Below are 21,677 nucleotides of genomic sequence, written 5' to 3' on the forward strand. Positions count from 1 at the left end.
CTTCAACTGAGACCTGGATGAGTCTCCCCTTAGTGTCTTATGAGGTAGACATTATGCACTGTAGGTTTGGCAGACTAGTAATTCTGAGAACAGTGATGCATTAAAAGGTAATCTATTTTTATATAGGATAATTAAATAATTTGACATCATATCAGAGCATCGCAGTACAGAATAGGTATCTACAGCTGGAACACAGTACATTAAGTCAAATAAAATTAATGAACTGATATGCTTTTTGTTTCTTCATATTCTACCTTCTAAAAGCCCCCTCACTCTCCAATTGAAGTTGACAAGGCAAGAAACTAGCTCAGTAAAATTATAAGAAATCTAATAAAACAGAGCTAAAAATCAAATTTTGAAGGGACCATCTTTATGGTAGTCAAGATCTTGAATAACAGAACAGATTACTTCAGGTTTCCAGCCTGCCTTTTTAATATTAATAGTTATAACATGAACAAATGACTCATAGCCGAGTATGAAATGAGAGAAACTTTTCCAAGTATGCAGAGAGACCTGAAAAGCACCATTTTTATTAAAACTATATTCCTTAACTTCTGTCTCTTTTGAAGTGGGGCACTATGTACACCAAAATCCTGTATTTCCTTTGCAGCTTTCTCTGTTTTACACCTTTTAAACAGCTTCCAGATATTGTGCCATGTCTACATCAATATGGTATTCAAAAATGGATGGCAGACTTCTTCCTCTCATACCTTAAGAAACTTGGCATTGAGGATAACTTCTGTCTAACTGGAGATGAATTACATCCTTCTTCAGATGGTATGAAAGCTACTCTCCTGAGCAACCAGGAAATCTCACAATATAGCTTCAGTCTGTATCATCTCTTCAGGGTTATCATTAACCAGAAAGGAAAGCTATATTTTTTGAAAGGTATCATTGAAGATCCTCTTGGTCAGAAATAGACTAACAGAGAGTAATGCACCTTTGAGATCTGGGGAAGAAAGCAGCCATCTTGGAGCACACAAATTCCTTCTCATAAGGCAGAGAAGCAAATATTTTTATAGGTCTACATGCATTTAAGTAAGCCCCAGCTAATGAAGAAAATTCCCTTCCTTTCACAGATGTAGAAATTAGGTGTCACACCTAAGGCAAGTTTACTGTATGGCCCTTGGAGGGCCAGATGACACACTAAGCAAAACCAGCAAGCTGTTACACTCTCTTCAAAAAACAGAGGGAAGCAGCATGACAATGATCAAGCAAAGAAAATCAGCTTGAACACTGAGTTGAAACATGCTGTATGTCAGGTAACAAAGATGACTACGGGATTAGAGCTGATTGAGGACAGGCTGAGGGAGCTGGACCTGTTCAGCCTCAAGAAGAGACAACTGAGAGGGGACCTTTTCAATATCTGTAAATATCTGAAGGCAGGGTGTCAAGAGGATGGACCCAGGCTCTTCTCAGTGGTTCCAGGCAACAGGACAAGAGGCAGGGCAGAAACAGATGCACAGGAAGTTCCACCTGTATATGAGCAAGAACTTCTTTACTGTGCCGGGGGGTAACCACGCACTGGAACAGGTTGCCCAGAGAGGTTGTGGAGTCTCCCTCACTGGAGATATTCCAGAACCGTCCGGACACAATCCTGTGCAATGTACTCTAGGATGACCCTGCCTGAGCAGGGAGGTTGGACCAGAAGACCCACTGTGGGCCATTCTGTGATTCTGTAATGTAAACAAAAAGAAATGTGTGGGGTTTGTCCAAACATATATTTATGTGTTGCAGATATTGTAAATGCTCTGGAAACAAAAGTTTTCTGCTGGAAGATTATTGTTGCAATGTAAAAGGTATTACAAAGGTGCTCAACTTTCTCACAGATTTTCTATAAAGCCTTGAGATATTGAATTGTTGGTTTCATATCTGACACAGAGTTGTTTCCACATTTTTTTATGTTTGAGAAATGTCTGTAGCACCTGATAACAATGACAGAGCTTTCTTGGTGAAACCTGTTGTTGCAAAACAAATAGTTGGCACAAAGACCAGTAAGGTTTCCTAAACACATTATGAATTAAATAAGCAAGAATAACAAAAATGGCTTAATAGTCATGTAATAGACTCAACTGTAATTCGCATTCACCAGAGGCCAAAGTTATAAAGACAGCCCTAACTTTGCCATTTCCTGATTGCGATGTGTAAGTTATCTGCGCAGTTTAAAGCTGTGTTCGTTACGACTCTGGATAAAATCACCCTATTTTTTACTTTGAATATTCAATAATACTAATCCTAAACACCATCTCTGACACATTACTATACACAGCACTTTTCGTTACTATGCAATTAATACGGTTAAGTTGGACCTTTTAGTCTAACAAGGCAAACTTGTTCAACCACTACTATTCACTCTATTAGTAACCATTTTATCATTGTTGCAAAATATTTTGGTTTTCACCTTAGTGAATTAACAACCTTTAAAAAACCCCCACATATTCCTCTCCATATAAAGCAAATTTAAGCCTTTTAACAAAATCAGATTAATAAAGCATTAAGGTATTAGATCAAAAACCCCATGAGATCACAATATTCAACAGCCTATCCCATTAACTGACAAACATTGCAACAAAAGGTGCCACACTGTGTAAGTTGTTAAGTGAACTAGAAACAGGATTTCTAGTTTCCCAATACAGAACTCTAAATGGCTATCACTTATTGCAAATCCCTATGTGAGCTTTGACTTCTTTGTAGCTGTTGCCAAACACTGTATCACAATATTTTTAAAGTGTTACCTGCTACTTGTGCCAATTTGTCATGAAGCACATACAAGCTCTTCATGAGGTTTCTTTCATGTTCCTAGAATTAGAAAAACATATTTATGTCAAAACAAACAGTAGTAGAGATATACTTTTTTCCATTTACCCCAAAAATCTTTATATACCATGAGAAAAAAAATGGGTTTTACACATAGAGGTAGAAAGCTGTAATGTTTCGCACATCAGCAACGATGCAGGCAACGTATTTTGAATCTAAGTATTCACTCCATTGAATTTTCAGGTCTTGACTGAAACTAAACTAGATTGTAGTGTGGACTCCAATGGATCTGCCAGCTAAAAGCAACTGATCAAAAGGTTATTTTGATACTACTGAAAGAATAGTGAAATGACCCAAAAGAAATTTCTGTTTTGTTTGGGGTGGCTTTTTGATAACTACTATGTAAAAATAAGAGTTTTATTCTTAAATGTGCAGAGACATTTCATACAAGCCACACTAAAGTGCTGGTCACATTCTGGCATAAAATTCCAAGCAAAGGAAGATTTCTACTGTCTACCTTCAAACTACAGTAACTTAATTTAAAAAACAAACAAACAAACAAAAAAACCAAAACAAATGCAAACCACAACAGAAAGCTGTGGACTATAAAATCTTGTTGATACTTCCTGCATATGTCACTAATATAAAAAGGCCTAATTCCCAAAATAAGTATGAATATGAGATATAATTGTTACTTGCAGGGGAGTTAAACTTACCAAGATATGAGCAATTTCATTAAGATATATCCAGGAACATTTTATTTAGAAGGAAATATTCAAAATATAGACAAAGAACATGTAATTAGATACACATACAATCGCATCCACCAAAAGCCATCCTGAAATGTTGGGCTTGAAGTTTTATCAAATGGCTGAGTTAAGACTAGAGCCTTCATTCAGAAAAATATGCAAGAAAAGTAATTTTCCAGTTTGTGCATCTGCTGATTATACTCACGTTGGAAAAAAAGAAAAACACATATTAAGCTCAATTCCCTGATGCACCAGCACTGTAATTTTAAAATGTGAATGGTCCAACTATTTTTTGTAAGAAAACTGATACCAAAAAAAGCAGAATATTTCTTTCATTGATCAAACAATTGACAAATTATTTCCCATCGGCATTACCAACAATTACCAGCACCCCCTCTCCCTATTCTGGTACTACAAAACCATCATTGAGATTAAATTGATGTAGTTGGTACCTCAGGAAACAAACCAACCTTACTAACTCATTTCCTGGCTGGAAAACAGTAGGCATGGCATAAGAGGAAAAACAGTCCTTCAGCACACACACACCACCAGCTGTACTTCAAGTTCCATTTATTTGCCAGTAGGTACATCCATGACTTCATTAATAGCTACACTGAAATGGACATGTGAAACACTGTTGTGACCAACTTTTTCCTTTTTCAAATTAATGATTGGGCCACAGAAAGGACAGAACTAAACAGTATAATCTTCATAGCTAGCAATCAAGCATGGAATACAATTACTATGGAACAGTGCTATAAAAACAGGAGAAAGTAACATACAGAACAGGTTCTCAGGCTGTCACGTCCAGTATACAAGATGCATTCTCTCTGCACTACTAAAGTAATTCTGAAAGAATGCCCAGAATTTACCCAACAAAATTAAAAAGATTCATTTGTTCAAAAGAAACATTTTCTATCCAAAAAACTAGCCAAGGCTACCTACTTAATATGCTATTATTCACTTCTGGAGAGTTCAATCCTAGACATGAGGAAAAAAAACAATTCACACCAAACAAGAAAAAAACAAATCTCAAACAGTAAACAAAAAAACCACAAAAAAACCCCAAAAAACCAAAATTCTCCACAATTCTCTTGCAATACTTGCTCATATATGCCTAGCAAAAGCAGATCATTATGTTTACAGTCCAGGTCAGAAGAGAGAATCACCAGAATGCATGCTGCAGAATTAAGAATAATACAGATAGTTTCAATGGCGAGATCTCAAAAATGGGTAGCCTGATATTTCAGAAGAAAAAGTGAATATAGGAACAAGTAACAGAAAGTGAAAAAGACAAACTTTTTAATCCATTTTCTGAAGGATGTTAACCCTTTCGCTCTTATAGCACTAAATAAGATTCTGGAGTTTCATGTCAATCATCTCTTACCAGCTGTGCTTTCAATGTTCAGAGGCCAAATGGTAACAGTAAGAGACAGACTACCAAATTTAGTCTCAAAATTTACAACACCTTTTTTTTTGCAACACAAATTATGTAATATTTTCTTAGTATATGAAGCAACCAGCATGCCACAGCCAAATTTTGTAATCCTAGTTATATTGCCCGAGATGGAAAACAAAAAATTAAAAACATCAGTTACAAGAAGTGCATTTATTTCATGCAAAATATTCTAAAACTGCAACATTCTGAACAGATCTATATTGCTTTTATACAATCATGTGAAAGATCAAAATCTCACTATTAAGTGGTTTTACTTACTTGTATTTTCTGTAGTTCTTCACTAAAAGGATTCTTGACTGTCAAAAAAAGAAAAAAAGTAATTCACTCTATAGTCTGAAAACACTAAAAAGGTATACCAACACTGTAGCTTTATGACAACAATATAATAGTTAGATAAAAACAAAGTCCATAATATGACAAATAACAATTAGACATCTATTAACCTTTGCCCTAACTCTGTATTTGATAATGCAGTATAATAGCATTAAAGTTAAACCAGAATTTTGCATGCCCGCAAATTTCACAGCTTTTTCCACCAAAAAAAATTGTGCTTGCCATTTGCCAAACTCTTGCTTTAATTACTCAATTGTATTGAAATAAAAATTTGAAGGCTTTACATTTTAGCGTCCAGTTTAAAAAAGTAAAACCACTTTTTGACTAAGCACTAATGCACGCAACAAAACTCTACAACTCAGCATTTTCTGTTTTAACAAGAGACAACACACTGAGAGCTCATGCACTCCTATACGTAAAGATAGCCACAAAACATCCAGTTGCCTCCCCAACAGTCGTCTCATTGACAATATCTTGATTTCTGAACCATAACCATGATTAAACTGATCCATTCATTTAGTTATAAATGGGAAATGTAAGAGGAATATAAAGGTGGACATACTAGATCAAATCATGGCAAGATTTCTCATTTAGGAGAAATGGAAGATAGAAAAGAAACTAAGGACCAACTTAAAAACCAAGGTCCCCTAACCTTAGCCAAGTGTAACTCCATCTGGATAAGAAACTGAAAAAAAAAAACTTGTAAGAAAAAAATTAATTATTTGTAAAACAAGGTGATTTTTATTAACTGCACAAACTTCCATAGCACTCTTGGCAGCAGAAAGATGTTGACCCCTTCACCTTAGTTTTGAAAGAAAGTTTTGAAGCAGGAACAATTACCATTTCTTTGCTCCCACATGTAGTAATGGTAAGGGTCTCATTTCTACAGTTACAACCAACAAATGATGTATAAAACAGAGGGACTATGAAAATGCTTTCTGAATGAAGAAAGTTTGACTCCCTGTAACTTTGCAAACAACAGTCTGTCCATGTGCCTGGGCTCATAGGAAAATTAATCATGTTACCTACCCAGCAGCAATAAACACTGCAGGTTCTTCCAGTACAGCAAATGGGGGAAAAAAACCCCAAACCACCCAAACACAGGGACTGGCTTTCACAGACATCGAAATACTTGATACAGATATAAGATTAATTAAAGATGTTAGAAGCAGATACTGAAGATTCGTGCAAACCAAGCCCTATAGCATTTCATGATTTCATTATACAGGAGCAAATTCACAGTCATAACCTACTGGATTATCAAGCTACCAACTTAACAAGGTTTTATGTATTTCATTCATTAACTCAACAGAACATGCCCAGTACACTAAACTTTTAATCTGAATAGCCTAAAATAGGATTAGAGAAACAGACCAAGGCTTAAGATGACTGCCAACCTCCCAGTTTGATTGTTAGTTATCCAGACAAGGATAATTATGGTCTCCAAGGTCAGTCTCATTGAGCATACAGGAAATCTTGATTCATTGGAAGGATGGTACACACACGAGACACAACTATGTGTAAATTTCAGTACACCTGACTGACATATTTTAGCACTGATGAAAGCCATGGAGCAAACACATATGCAATACTTTCATGACTGCAAAGACGCACACTGTCAGCTGCAATTCTACATATGCTAGGGCAGCACAGCAATTAAGTGGAGACAATGGTGGTGGTTAGATTTTTCCAGCATCATAATCCCAGAGTAAAATCAATCTCACATATGGGCAACTTCATATTTAGATAAATTAACACCTCGAATTTAGGAAGCAAACCAAAGGAGACGTCAATTCTCTCCTTCACAAATACATAGTGGTTACAGCGCCCAAGAAAACCAATCACCTCTCCTCCAAAATTACATATCACAAACATTTAACAATCCTTGTAATTTCTTATTTTAATTCACGCTGTAGGATTTCCAGGAAATCCCTCTGAAGTTACTGATTTTATGGCAAGTTAAAGAATAAGTGAGATTTTATACATTTTATATAAGATGCCATATAGTTTAGGAAAACTGATGCCTTAAGAGGCCAGTATACTAAATTCAACTTTAGCAATTTATCAGCAGCTACATATGCAATTAACAACTGTTAATCTATCTGCATCTATTTATCACATAACCTTGATTCACTTGAGTTAATAGGGCCACTCCTTAACTACTTCAGTAGTTCCTCTTCTGAATCCACCCTTCTTTCTTTTGTCCAGAGTCTAAGCTCTTACCAAACCCTCCCACATGCTCCAGTCACAGACGTAAAGTTCCCATCTACTCCAAAATGCTTAAAGTATTTCAACATATTCCATCAACATTATTAGTTCAAAAGCTTTCTTGACAGTTTTTAAAATATGTAACTATAGTTGTAAGAGTGACAAGTTCTTGTTCTACCAAACTAAACATGAAATTAATAACTAATAGAAGACATTCTTATGTGAGTATATCATACTTCCAAGGCTCTCCTCAAAAGGGGTTTGATATCTCTACTATGCAACAACAATTACCAGCCTTGGAAGTCGTCTGTCAAGCTCACATTCTAATGGCTTCAAAGAACAAATTATCATCTACTCATACTACAAAGCTAAAAACGAGAGATAGGAGATTCCTGTTTTAGAAAACTGAGTGTTGTCCCAGAGGGTCTTCTCTCCAGATTAGCCAACTAACAGCCACACCCACAGCTCCTAAATAAGGAGAGATGCAACTACCTGGACATGGCAATCCATTAGGACTCCCCAGACAGCAGCAAAACTGTGAGAAGCATGGCAGTTTTACCTGGCCACATGTACATGTCAATACTAGCTGCAGGATAAACATGCAGAAGTATTTTTATTGGGAAAAAAACCCTCAAAAACTTGACAAAGGGCACCATACCAACTCCCTCAAAGCACTGTAATACCTAAACATTCCAAACTTGGAAGCTTGACACAATGGGAAAAGAGCATTACTCCTGGAAAAGTGTAGTGGTAGTGAGATTCTTTGGCCAGACATCGAAGGAAACAAAAAGTAAGCACATCATGGGATGGCATCTTCACATGAAACTGGATTTCAGAACAGGAAGAGGTACACTATTTAAATCCAATTTTTGAGAAGTTTTCTTATTTAAATGCTAGTTAATCGAGAACAAGGCAACAAGATTACCAAAAAGCCTGTGAAAGAAATCAAAGCAGCACACAAATATTGTCCCAGGTTGATGGAAAAGACTACTAATGAACCTCAGAAGTAACTAATTTACACATCTTGCTGTTGGGACAAGCTGTAAATTATGACTTACAGACTACTCGAATTTTTGTCTCAAAAAACAAAAAGTAACCAATACAAAGCTAAAGGTCACCACACAGCTCCAAAGCATTCCAGCCAAAGCTGTCAACAGAAATGCACATACCAAGCCATCTCACAGAGAAGCTCAATTTTAGGAACAAGAGTGTCAACATACAAAGTTAATGTGCACTAGAATTCTGCAGCCACTATCTTTAAAAATAAAACCGCTCAGCATGACCATCTCTCATTTTCCTCCCTAATACATTGATAATAATTGCAGATAGACACAGTACTTAGAAGGGTTCATTTTCTTCAGTAAGACAGACAGGGAGCACAAAGTGGAATTTCTCCTCTTTTTCAAAGCACGGTATAACAGACGTGAAGTTACAGCCTAATTGCAGACATTCATGAGCACATAAGTCAACTTTCATAAAGTCTTAATGATACAAGTTCCAAAGACTGATATAGCTCCATAGGCAGTCATTCCTAGAAAGAAGATACGCACAAATAAAAATACCATTGCTTAGGACATAAGCGATAAGTGATTCAGTTACACTCTGGTCACCAAATTAGGATGCCAAAAAGTAGCTAATCCTTCCACTACAGCTATCTCCCAGATACTGTGGCACCTTGCCCTGAATAGTGTTACCATTCCTGCAGTTTCTGTATTCAATACACTTCAACAGACAACACCAAAACCTCAGTGTGAAGGAACAGTTACATCAAAACAAATCAAGAATTTAACTAGCCCGGAATCCTGCCTCCAGCAGTAGCAATAAGTTTTACTCTTTTCAGAGACACCTGTTCCTAACTGGACTAACACACCATTGTTCTTTACTCAGCTGAAGAATCTGCTTGAACTAAGACTTGCAATGTTATCATAACTTTATTTAACAGGTTATACCTATTAGTTAAAAGGTTACATCATCAGTTGGTGGACTAAGGTGTACTAGCAGTAGTATGTGCACTTTTGAGCCAGGTGGATCTAGAGAGCAGAAAGAACCTTGCTTGGCAAGAAACTCATCTGCCAAACAGAAACATCAAAAAAAGAGGACAGAAAGGAAGCACAATTGACTCTTACCAAGATCTCAAACACTAGGGAAATAAAACCTTAACACGACATTGGCACATGAGAGCTCCATAGTATGTAAGTCGTAGTAGTACAAAGTTCAGTGCTTAAACTATAAAAGTTTACATAAGATCCTAACTCTCTTTCCTCAAACCATGTATCTCATGCTTAAGGAAGATGGCCATATAGATACTAGTCTGATGCCAAGGCTTGGGAAAGCAGCTCAGTACATTCCCATCTCCTGAATGGCAAAGGATATCCCATGCTAATTCATTCCCATTACAGAAGGGATAGGAAGATGCTACCTGGCCTCTGGTCCTCAAATCACCAGGACAGCTCCTTCCCAGGGCTGCTACTTTCATGTGATTTCCCTCCAGTTTGCTCTCCCAAAAGAATGCCTTTAATACCACACATCCTATATAGTAGAAAAAAACAAGTCTGGATTTTACATCTCGTTGTTTCCTCCTCCTGCTTCTTCATGTGCATTTGCACTCAATCTGCACATCTTTTTTGTTAATTCAATAAGCATCACCTTTAGCTGAAGGTCAAGAGAAAAACCACAGTATTTAAAATTATAAATAAAAAAATACATTAGTCACTGCATTGTACAATTCCAAAGTACAGAGACACATCTGTGCTCAATGTAAACAACCTAAAAAACAGTCTGTACCATTTCTGCAGGGAGTACCACCTTTGATGGAAGTCAAACTTAACAGGTACAGATCATAATACACCCCTAGGATCATCAAATTGGACTGTGCATATACACCTGCCCATTCTGAAAGAACGAGCTCTCAGGAGTACTCGAAAGATTAGTATTTCTTTTTTTCAAAGTGAAATGAAAAACCCTTAGCTCAAGGGACACTGTACAGACAGTACAGCAGTATGGCTCTTTTAGGTGTTCTCAACACTCTATTTTATTTTTTTCTGAGTTTATATCAAAATTAACATTCATCTGTTATTATATGTAAGATACAAAGTACCCTACATAGCTCAGATTCCCTATTTCCCTTAGTGATTTTCAAACACCTTTATCCACATCTGCTTTTACATAAGCTGATGTAAAAGCATAAGTACTTCCCATACTTACAGATAAGAAACAAAACCCAAAAATAAGTAATGATACTAGCTCCTTCTCCAGAAGGAAATCTGCATCTCTGCCCTCTTTTTCTCAGCTAGGCAAAGTCTTGCCAGGACAGCATAAAATTCCTTTGACAACCCCACCACACCCCTAAAAAAAAAAAAAAACCCAAAAACAAACAAACAAAAAAACAACCAACAAAATCAATAGCTTTTTCTTTGAAATTCACTATGCCTCTCACCTCCAGAAACTTTCTTGGGTGCACACCAATACAGGAACAGATTACAATGAACCAGATATCATACTCTCCTTTTCAAGATACCACCAAGGAATTTCGTAAATCATTTTTTCATATTTACAAAGTAACAGTAAAGTATTTCCAAGGAATTTGCAAGAATGAGAAACAGTACAAGCAAGACCGCCAGACTGGCCTTTCCCCATAATTAGGTTTGACTGTGGACTTCCACAGCCTGTGAAAGAGGCCTCTCAGGCGTTTGCCACACATGTCCCACACAATCTGTCACTCAACAAAATCCTCTTTGGTTGTCTAAGGCATGACATCTGAAAAAGAACAAAAAGCACACTAAACTTTCAGATATAGTGAGACACAAACAGAAATTCTCATTATAATGTTTTACCATTTCCCAGAAAATATCCTGGGAATTAAAAAAACAATAAAAAAACCCAACAAACACTGAACTACCTCACACCAAAACCAAGCACAGTTTCAGGTAACACAAGACAAAAAAAAAAACAACCAAAAAACCCCTAAAAAATAAAACCACCACCACCAACAAAAAAAAAAATTCACACATTTACCTTTTGATATATGAAACCCGTCATTCCCAGTAAATGCTCCATTGCTCAGTATCTACTGACAGGTTTTGGATTAGTTCTACAGCTAGAATTCTGTTCTCTATGGTCAACATCTACATATTCAGAAAAAAATTTGTTTGATGAAGTTGCAAGATGAGGGATACTTAAGGGCTTATGCTGTGCAGGTTGATGATGCTGAACAGACACTAGGATACGTTCTGCTGAATCAAGTGCTGTGGAATGTTTTATTGTACAACCACATAGCGAGATGGTTGAGAATTGAGAGGACATATTGTTAGGCAGAGTGGCTTTGACACACAGCCTATTGAAAATACTCTAAACCTTACAAAAATAGCTATGAAATCAAAGGACAGTCTGAGGCTTCTCAAATTCAGAGACTTAACTGACCATCAAAGACATGCTTTTCTACAGACAAAAGTAAAATTAAGATCTAGATGTAGCCTTAAAATCTAGTCAGGAACAACACTACATTTATCCACCTCACCCAAGCAGTCCTCCTGTAATAAAGTTTTGTTCAGTTGATGCCCAGCAAGGACAGGCTGCTGCTGCATTTACCCAAGACACTCCGAATATAAAAGTTTCTTCTATTTTTCAATAAATAAAAGGTTAAGGGGATGTGACCCTGTATTAGGACTTAAGTGAATAAAGGCAGTATGAAGGAAGTCTTACTATGTATATACAACAATTATTCTCTAACAAGCCATCTTTCAATTTTTATTTAAGTAAACAGCCTTCTCTGAGACAAAGAAAGACTGGCCTAGGAATTGTTCTACAATCTCTCATTTATGAACAGACTTACTTCTTAATTATCTAGCACAGCATCACTAGAATTCAACAGATCTTAATTAGAGCATGGTGCTAAAAAGGGTTTGCTAATATGGGTTTGATCCCCACACAGGCCATTCACTTAGGAGCTGGACTTGATGATCCTCGTGGGTCCCTTCCAACGCAGAATATTCTGTGATTCTGTAACTATTTAGTAAGTTTTAATGCCACTTAATTCAATGTTAGACCTCTCTTTTTAAGCCCCTACTCTTCTCCTCCCCATATTAAACAGATTTTTTGCATCAATTCAGTCTGTCACTCGGAGTTCACTTTAAGCAAGACTAAACAGGCAGCATTATTCAAGATACCTCAATGTCACGATATGACTCTCAGTAAGCAGAAATTCTGATCCTTTCCTCTGCAAAAAAAGAAGAATTAATCTCTGCAAAACGCTAGCCATAACAGCACAGCTCCTCCAGCAAGCTGGGCCCAACAGCACACCATGTTTGCCTGTTTCATGGTTAACTTGCACCTACTCTCACTCTCCACAGTGGACTGTGAACACTCAGAATAGAGAAACAGCACTAAATAGCATTGTGGGAAGTACAGCACAGTAGGACTTGACACTGGACATTATAAACTCAAGCAAGCCTTCTACACGAGATCAGCTTCAAGATGTGCAGTGGCTCTTCAATCTACCCTTGCACCCATCAGTACACTTCTTTCCATCAATAACACTACCAGTGGACAGGAGCTACTTCGACCACTGGCAGAGTTACACCACGTCCTCATTTATTATAATCACAGCAAAGGCATTGCCACCTTCTCCCACAACTGTAGACCTACCAGCAGGAACAGCAGGAGCCAAGAAGAGTAATGATAAAGATAGTACTAATGAAGTTCTTAGCAACATGTGAGTCCCCAAAAAAAATCTGTTTTTCTTTTTAATATACCTTGATTTCACAATCCATTAACCAGTCAACTTACTCCCCTCAACCTACCACAACAGACAACTAGTTTTACCAGAAAATACAATTATCCACAAGAACTTTAAAGGTGAAAGGAATCTATGCCTCATGATTACAACAGACTTCATGATTCTCCACGACATTGGAAACGCATTTTCATCAACAAAAACTTATGTACTTGTTTAATTTACTTGCCTAAGCTTTTTAGTGAAGTGACCAAGCAACTTTCTCAAACAGCAGCTCTGGCCTGTTCACATATTTCTGAAGCACAAGTCTAGAAGCATGACAGGCAGCAGTTCAGTACAACTCAACAACTTCTGCCAGTTTAGCTGGGTAAGCAGTCGAGTCAAAGTTTTGCAACCTGCTACTCTCGGATGAAACATAGATGTCAAAAGGATTCAAATGTACATGATTTTTAGAAACACAATTATTTCCCAGAAATAGGAAGACTGCAGGCCTGATTCTCCTCTTGAACTGTGATAATTATGGATTATGAAGCAGTGCAAAGTGGGGCTCCTACAATGCTAAATTTAAGTCTTTGTGTACTGTGGGCTCTTCCTTAAAGTTTTTCCACTGCACTCACTATCACTCTATTCATCTGTCCTAAACAGAAAGACTGCATTGTGCTTGAACAGTATTAGAAGTGGCAGAGGCTCTTAACACATGAAACATAAATTTGCTTTCTGCTTTCCCACACATTTCTAGTCTGAAATGTTTTTTGAAATGGAAAAGTTGCAACAAGATCTGCTTTCACATTCTAGATCACCTTTAATTTTCTCACATCAGAAACCAAATTTTCTTTTGAGAAAACTACGCACTATGGAATGCAGTGCAAATTTTTTACTAGTTTTTGATACCTAATGAAGACAGACCCTGTCAGAGCTCTTCTGCATCCCTGCTCCCCAGGCAAGTAATTCTAGTTCCGATTTCCCGTTACTTACTTCACAAAAAAGCATGGCCTAAAATAGTAACATTGAAAAAAATTCATAGTAAGAATCTGCAATCACGGCATAAGGAACGTTTTGTGCCCATCTGCAAACAGCAGCACATTTAAGGTACGAATGCAAAGTATTTATAAATATTCTGAACAAAGAGTCAAAACTAAAATAAAGAGTCAAAATTCCCTAAAAACAGGAATTCTGAATTTGCATCATTTTTGTTTCAAACACTGATGAGTAATTTTCATATTATACTTCATACTACAGATCTGCTGCAAAGGTAAATAGACTGTTTATTATCCTTTAGGAAGGACCCGAAATTGTCAGCTAAAATTAACTATTTTGCACTATATAGCAATTAGGACTTTCCTAGACAAAAGTCTAGATAAAAGGGACTATATAATAACTACCCGGACTTTCCTAGATAAAAGGCCAAATTTGTTTGTCATTTTAAAGAATTATTTTTGACATACCATAAGGAAGACTAGAGTTTAAAATTATCAGGAATCCTAGGGAAATTTAACTATTCTGACTGGCTTTACCTTATGAAGACAGCCTAGGCGTTTTTTTAATCTACTGATCTTGATCCAAATCTCACCCAACCACAGAATTGAGATAGCTACAACTGAGATTAGTCTTTAAGATACACATCAGGATTTTCTTTTATATCACCTAGAAGAGAAACATTTGCTACCTAGGGTTTAAGGCAACATAAGAAAAATGAAACAGCTATATGCTGTTTAGCTATATGCTAATATTTCAATAGAAGTTGTTATATTGTAAATACAAGTTACAGTATTCTTTGCAAACCACAAGAAACGTTAATATCCACCCAACACAGGAACTCTGCAAATCTTTTCATTTTAATCCCTCCCTTTGCTATCTCCTCTTCTATAAATACTTCTTATGCAAAATTAACTTTCTTCTATTAAAGCCAACACTGTCAAGAATATAGATGCTTCTGAGAAGGTGATCTTAGATGGCAAGTAGATTTATAACAAGTAGATTTATCTGTGAAATACCACATCACTTTAATAGTAATTGGCAGGCCTGTGAGCATAGAAGTCATCATCTTGTCCTTTATCCAGCAAGTTAACTTCTTACCAATTCAATTCCCTGCATAAAATTCCACAGAAGTTTTCACACCTAAGAGATTTAGAAGTCAAGAACAAAAGAACATCAATGGAATTGAATTAAACTCTTAGAATTGTGATTTGCATAAGCTTCCACTTGCAATATACACAACTACTAAATCTCCCTGAATTAACACTTCAAAAACACAAATTGTAGCAAATATAGTAAAGTTTATCCTCCTAGCAGTTGTTTTGTAACAAGTATCACAGGAAGACCAAAATTACTAGCAACAGATGTCACTTTAAAAAGCCACTCCTAATAAGAACACAGGATTTTAAACAAGACCTACCTGAAAGTTTCAAGAACAGTTTTTTGTTGTGGTGGTTTTGTTGGTTTGGGGGTTTTTTGCCACATCAGCTACTTCCCAGACAAAATGCTGGAGCAGAAACAGTAGAAGTAACTTAAATGCAACCGATTTCAGATTACAACCTTAAACGGCACCTGTACCATGCCCACATCCTTCAGAAAGGTGAACCAGATCTGAAAGCAACATCAAGTGATCTGATATAGTTATGCAACTTTTAATGAAAAATAGCTTCAGAATTAACTCCCAGGAGCAGCCACTTGAGGTGCTCAGAGTAATATCACAAAACCACACAAGTTGGAAGAGATATCCCACTCTTCAGGGTTCGAAGAACTCTAGAAAGTAGACTAAAATAAAGTCAACCATTTTCCTGACAAAATACTATGCTGGTTTGGCAAGAAGTTGATACAATTCCATGGTATTTTGAAGGCAGGTGCAAGCAAAACTTGCTTTATAGCAAGAGCAACAAGTGCACAACATGCACTTATGCATTAGTTGGTCTTTTATGCAAGCTTAAAGAGTAGTTCAATTTCAATGGGTTCAGGAAAAGCCCAATAGACAGTTATCTATATTTTAGACAGCAAAATGCATAAAAACCTTACTTCTGGTGACCATTTATAGGTTAGATACAGAAAAATTAGCCCAGTTCTGATTTGTCTTTGAACATTTTATGCCACATGTGGAAAAACTAAAGCACTTCATAGCTATTTCAGAGCTCTGAACAAAAAAAAATTATTAGAACACTGTGCATGATATAAGTGACAAATCCCTTCTGAAGTTTTCTGCTCACCCCTTCTCATTTACATTATTATACCTGGCTAAACTCAACCCCAACACCTAGTTTTAAGCCTCCCCCTCATTACACACACCTCCTTCATTCTTACATTACAGCCTGACAAATATTTTAAGTGTTGATATCGAGTGTACTTGGTGATAAATATTTTTCAATGTCACAAACGTACTATCACCTTATTTTAATTGCATTTCATTTTAGGCAATTAACTATTAAGAAAACCAACATTAAGCTCATTGTGCATCATTCCCTGCAAAGTTAAAATAAGAAGCCATCCAAATATACAAATAACTGCCTTTATTGTTTTGTCACAATAATTACGGAGATGGATATAGTGCAACTCTGCTGAATTCTAAAACTTTTTATGACATAGTTTGGAGTTGAAAATAACTTTTTTCACAATGAAATCACTCTCACCCAACAGTCTTACTTACAACCATCTAAAAGAAGAAAAACCTCAGTATCCAATCACTTAAATGAAAAGGTGGTTTCTTGAGATACACCACTCTTTTTAATAAAAAAGTATGAATCAGTTCTGCTTCTATAAAGAAAACAGACAATAGACCCACATAACCATAAGAGCCAAAGTGCTCACTTGGATGATATTTAAGCTCAGGAATCACCTAATAGAAAACAGGGTTCTCTCCCTTTTCAGTAAAAATCAGTCTTAAATGGCCTGTCTTGTCTGTTCTTGCCTGTTCTACAGACCTACAGTATTTTTGTTCCATACGCCTATTTGAAAAGAAAGAATTTAGTGAGCACATGTTGAACATATGGGAAAGGTAATTTCCTGATCATTCCCACATTACTTAAAAGAAGTGGCCTGCTCCTCTTTCAATCAAAGGAGCTAGACACAAAACCTGCTGTTTGCTTCTTCCAAAGGGTGCTATTCCCCGTTCCCATTTGTTACGTTAGAGCAAAGCCTGGGGCTGTGAGGAAGTAGGACAGATGAAATGTCAGTGCCACTGCCAGAACAATTCTCCAGGAAATCCACTTTCAGGAGTTCCACTGAAAAGACAGCAAATAAGAACAGGCCAAGAACTGGTTTAACTGAACTACCAAGCAACACTGGGCTATCAGACCACTGACTGGGCAGCCCTACCTAAGCAAAGGGGCAGAAGATGACGATTTTCCCTGTACAACAGTTCCAGCTAGGTTAACTTTTTAAGGTCAATATACTCAACATGGGCATCCCATATGTTTTATAGGAAAGTTCACACATTCAAAAAGAAGTTTTCTTCCAGTAAAAAAAAAACAACACTGAACTTTAAGTACTATTGCTATCTGCATTGCTGAGACATTCAGCTTTATCAGTCACGATGACAGGCCAATTTTAACTCAACCACTGACTTTGGCAGTCACAAAGTTTACCCCAGCAGGTTAACAGACCTTCTCCCCTACTAAAATCATCATATTTCAATACCAGAAAAAGTATGAAATACGTTAGTACAATTATACAGCTTACAAGTACATTACAAAATGTAGGTATGTCTCTAGCAGTTATGGCCAGAAGCTAATCAGAAAGTATGAGCAGTCCCCACAGTCACACTATACTGCATCTAATTTTAGCCTACCTGTGTATGTTCACAGCCTTCCCAAAAAACTAGACTGAACAGCAGTTAAGAGCCACGTGGATAGCAATTAAAACATTGCAAGTTTCTTAACTCCTTGCTGCAACTGTCCTACCTAACCACCAAATCTTTTACTCGCCCCTCCAAAGACTGCAAAACAGCAATTAAGAACTATTCTGCTACCATAATGTAATGAATAACGTTCAAAAGGGAATAGAAAAAAAAGAAAGCCAACAAAAAAGCAGCCCACACTGCTACTTCTGCCCTGTAACATCTAGAATATCCCAAGAGAACAGTCTGATCGCTCCTTACAAGGCACTGTATACATGCCCACAAAGAAATGTACACACGTGTGTACACCCCACATGCCTTTCTCGATCATTTCAAGAAAAATGCAAGTTGCCAAGACCCTTCTAAGGCTCTTATATCCCAAGACTAGCTTTTTGCATAATTTTTCGTCAGGATCAATGAAAAAACAAGACAGCAGTGGCATGATTTTTCTTTCTGATGTTAGAATCTTCACTGTCCATTTCAGAACAGCCAAGAATTGAATTAACATGAATCACTACCCTTAGGTGGCACATTTCCATTTTTGTATGCTTTGTAATAGAAAATGGTAGTTTCTATATCCATTCCAAGAAGTTACTTTCATATATTAAAGAAGCTCCCAAATAATTCAGGGTTAAAAAAAACACGAACGCCCTGAAATTCGAACTAAAGCACAACAGTATTTCACATACAAATATTATTGTCAATTGAATTTATAAGTGCCTACTAGAAAACAACATGCAATAGGTCAAATCATTTACTGCACAAAGTCTGTGGTACTGCGTAACATCATCTTAACCTGGGATCCTTTTCAAGCCTCAGTACACACCAATGAAAATAACCTACTTTATTACCAAACGACTACAATCAAATCTTAGCCCTGCAGGAATCCCAGGTATCTAAATGTGCATGATTACTCCTGTGAGATTAGCATAAAGGCTTACCTCGTCAATTCTCTATTAACCATACACCCGCTATATTGGACAAAACCATACAACTGCTTAGAGAAGAAAACTTGCTAGAAAACAAGGTATTAACAGATTACAGCAGGGAATGCCAGGATTTGAATTTATCCTCAAATGTCTTGCATGCTTACACCAGCTTGTAATGTTATATACTTCAGGAAAGACAATTTTTCTCTGTACACCCTCCTCTACAGAGAGATTATACTAAGTTGGAGCCCAGAACTGTTCAGTAAGGGATGTCTGGGATTGCAAAGGCGTATTAACAGTTGTTACATCCAGTTGCAGAAACTGCTCTTACCCTTCACCTAATACTTACTGTTGGCTCCCACATCCTCAGCTACTCCAGAACCTCTCATTCTCAGGTATGTGAATCCCAGTATCAGAAAGAACAAGCATGCAGCAGTTAAGAGGAACATGGACAGGTAATGTGCACTGAAGCCTCCAGTGGTGGATACCTCCTCTCTTTTGAACTGCTGGAGAAGCTCCTCCTCGGGCTCAGAGAGATTCTTCTTGTAGGCGTTTTTCAGGTAGGTATGATTTGAACCCGTATGATTGGAGTGGTTGAGTCTAAGGGAGGAGGTGGTTCCACTCGGGGGAAGGCTATTAGTAGCTGAATAGATCTTGGACTCAACATTATAGCTACCAGGAGCACCGCTGAGAACATGATTATTGGTCGCTTTCCTAATGGTGCCTGCGGGGTCAGTGATTTTACCGCTGTCCACGTCCGTGAGCGGTGGTGGCAGCAACAATACTGATGGGGATTTCTTGGATAGGCGGTATCTAGGGCTGGGAGGACTAGAGTCCAGATTTTCACATCCTCCTCTTCCCTCCGCCGCCGCCGCCTCATTCTCCTCCTTCTCGTTTCTGCCCCTGTCTAGACTGCCGGCAGCAGCCGCCCCCGCCGCCCTGTCATTCGTTACGAGCACACCAGCACCGCAGCCTCCGCCAGCCCTTTCTTGGCCCGTCTCCATCACGCCAGCGCCGGCTGCAGCGCATTTGCTTGTTATGAATGGAGCAGGCGACTTGCTGAGGCTCCGTCTGGGCCGGCGAACTGCAGACTCCTCCTTCGGTCCCTGCTGCTTGGCCCTCGCCCCCGCCGCCTCCTCCTCCTCCTCCGAGAGTACTTGTCCCTGCTGCCGCCGTAGGAGAGGAGCCGGTTCCCGTTCACGGTCCGGTTCTTCCACCGCTGTTGCTCGCTCTCCTCCTCCTTCTCGTCTTCGTCGTCCTCCTCCTCTCCTCCCTCCTCCTCGCCGTCCCCGAGCTCCCTCGCGCCCTGAGTCGCCGCCGGTCTCCTGGCCGCTGCCCCCCACCAGGAGCTGGGCTTCCGCCGGGCCGCCTCCTCCGGGGGGGAGTTTGCTTGCTCACGCCGTGGGGGCGGCGGGCCTGAAGGCCGGCGGACAGGGGCGCAGCGCGGCTCCCTCCTGCCGCCGGCCTGGCCCCGGCGCGGCTGCTCTCCGCGTCCGACTGTCCGAGCTTGAAGCCCAGCAGCACTTTGCACCGCCGGCGGGGGGGTGCGGCGCGGCCCCGGGCCGCCCCCGGCGGCAGCCCCGGGGAGGAAAGGGTGCTCGGCGCCGGCCAGCCGCGTTCCCGTGGGCCGCCCTGGCCCGCGGCCGCCGCCTCCGCCCAGGCGCGCTCCGGCCCCCGTGTTATATGTTTGGCTGCTGTTCCGGGGGCTTGATTGGCGGCGCCGCCGCGGGCCACCGGCCCGCTCATCCTCGCGCAGCTTCTTCAGCTTCTTCAGAGTAGACGGGCCGGGTGCTCTCGCTTGACCGGCCCCGGGGAGAAGCCGAATCGCCTCAGCTCCGAGAGGAGCTCCTCATCCGTGAAGCTGCGCGGCCGTCGCAATTTTCCGCTCCGCCACCGCCGCGGCGCTTCCGACCCACGCCGCGCGCTCCCCGCCGGAACTGACGCCGCACTCGGCTGTGGCCGAGACCCGCCCGTTCACCCCGCGAGCGCCGCCCGCGGGGGGGAGCAGGGGCGGGGCGCGCCGGCGTTCGGAGCGGGAGAACGCAAGGGGGTGGATTCCCCTGCCGCCCCAGTTTCGCGGCGGGGTCCGGGGTGGGGTGGCGCCGCGGTGACCGGAGAGGGCACCTCGAACGAGCGGCTCCCGGCATCGTGCCGGTGTTCCTGCGCTCCCGCGGGTGGGGGTGAGGTGGCGTTGGCTGGGGCGCCGAGCCCGGAGGTGCGGGACGCGGCGACCACTGTCGGAGCTGAGAGAGCTGCGCTTGGTTGGAAAGGCGCTGTCTCAGGCTCGCCTGCGAGCAGACAGCAGACAATGTACCGCGGCGGCTGCGAAGCGTCCGGGGATGCGCGGCAGGGAGCGGCGTCAGACTGAACCTCTTTTAATGCCATCTCCAGGTCTCAAATTCAGCCTAAGAACTTCGGAGAGGCCGCGTGTGCACCTTTGGCGGGCCCTTCCCGATGCACTTGGTGGAAGCGAACCTTTCTCTGTCGGAAGTCCCGGCCATCAGGACATCTCTGCTGTGAGGAGACACAGCTTCTCATACATCTGAGAGGATATAAGCTGCTCTAGGGGAGGCTTAGGTTGGACGTTTCGAGTAATCTCTTCACAGAAGGAGTGATTGGGCATTGGAATGGGCTGCCCAGGGAGGTGGTGGAGTCACTGTCCCTGGAGGTGTTTAAGGAAAAACTA

At 39.9% G+C, this 21,677-nt stretch overlaps 1 protein-coding gene across 1 annotated transcript in view; it reads right to left on the bottom strand.

Moving 5' to 3' along the window:
* LEMD3 (LEM domain containing 3) overlaps positions 1 to 21,376 on the bottom strand; it is a 41,897-nt gene extending 20,521 nt beyond the window's left edge. Inside the window, 9 exon segments of the mRNA XM_029963514.1 lie at positions 2,736 to 2,799; positions 5,224 to 5,261; positions 19,341 to 20,142; positions 20,145 to 20,468; positions 20,471 to 20,551; positions 20,553 to 20,765; positions 20,767 to 20,790; positions 20,792 to 20,944; positions 21,116 to 21,376. Of these exon segments, the coding sequence (XP_029819374.1) occupies positions 2,736 to 2,799; positions 5,224 to 5,261; positions 19,341 to 20,142; positions 20,145 to 20,468; positions 20,471 to 20,551; positions 20,553 to 20,765; positions 20,767 to 20,790; positions 20,792 to 20,944; positions 21,116 to 21,376 (1,960 nt within the window).
* Positions 21,377 to 21,677: the final 301 nt, after the last annotated feature.

The sequence above is a fragment of the Manacus vitellinus genome, unplaced genomic scaffold, assembly GCF_001715985.3.
Source record: "Manacus vitellinus isolate BGI_N305 unplaced genomic scaffold, ASM171598v3 scaffold_5_pilon, whole genome shotgun sequence".
Taxonomy (NCBI): Eukaryota; Metazoa; Chordata; class Aves; order Passeriformes; family Pipridae; genus Manacus; species Manacus vitellinus.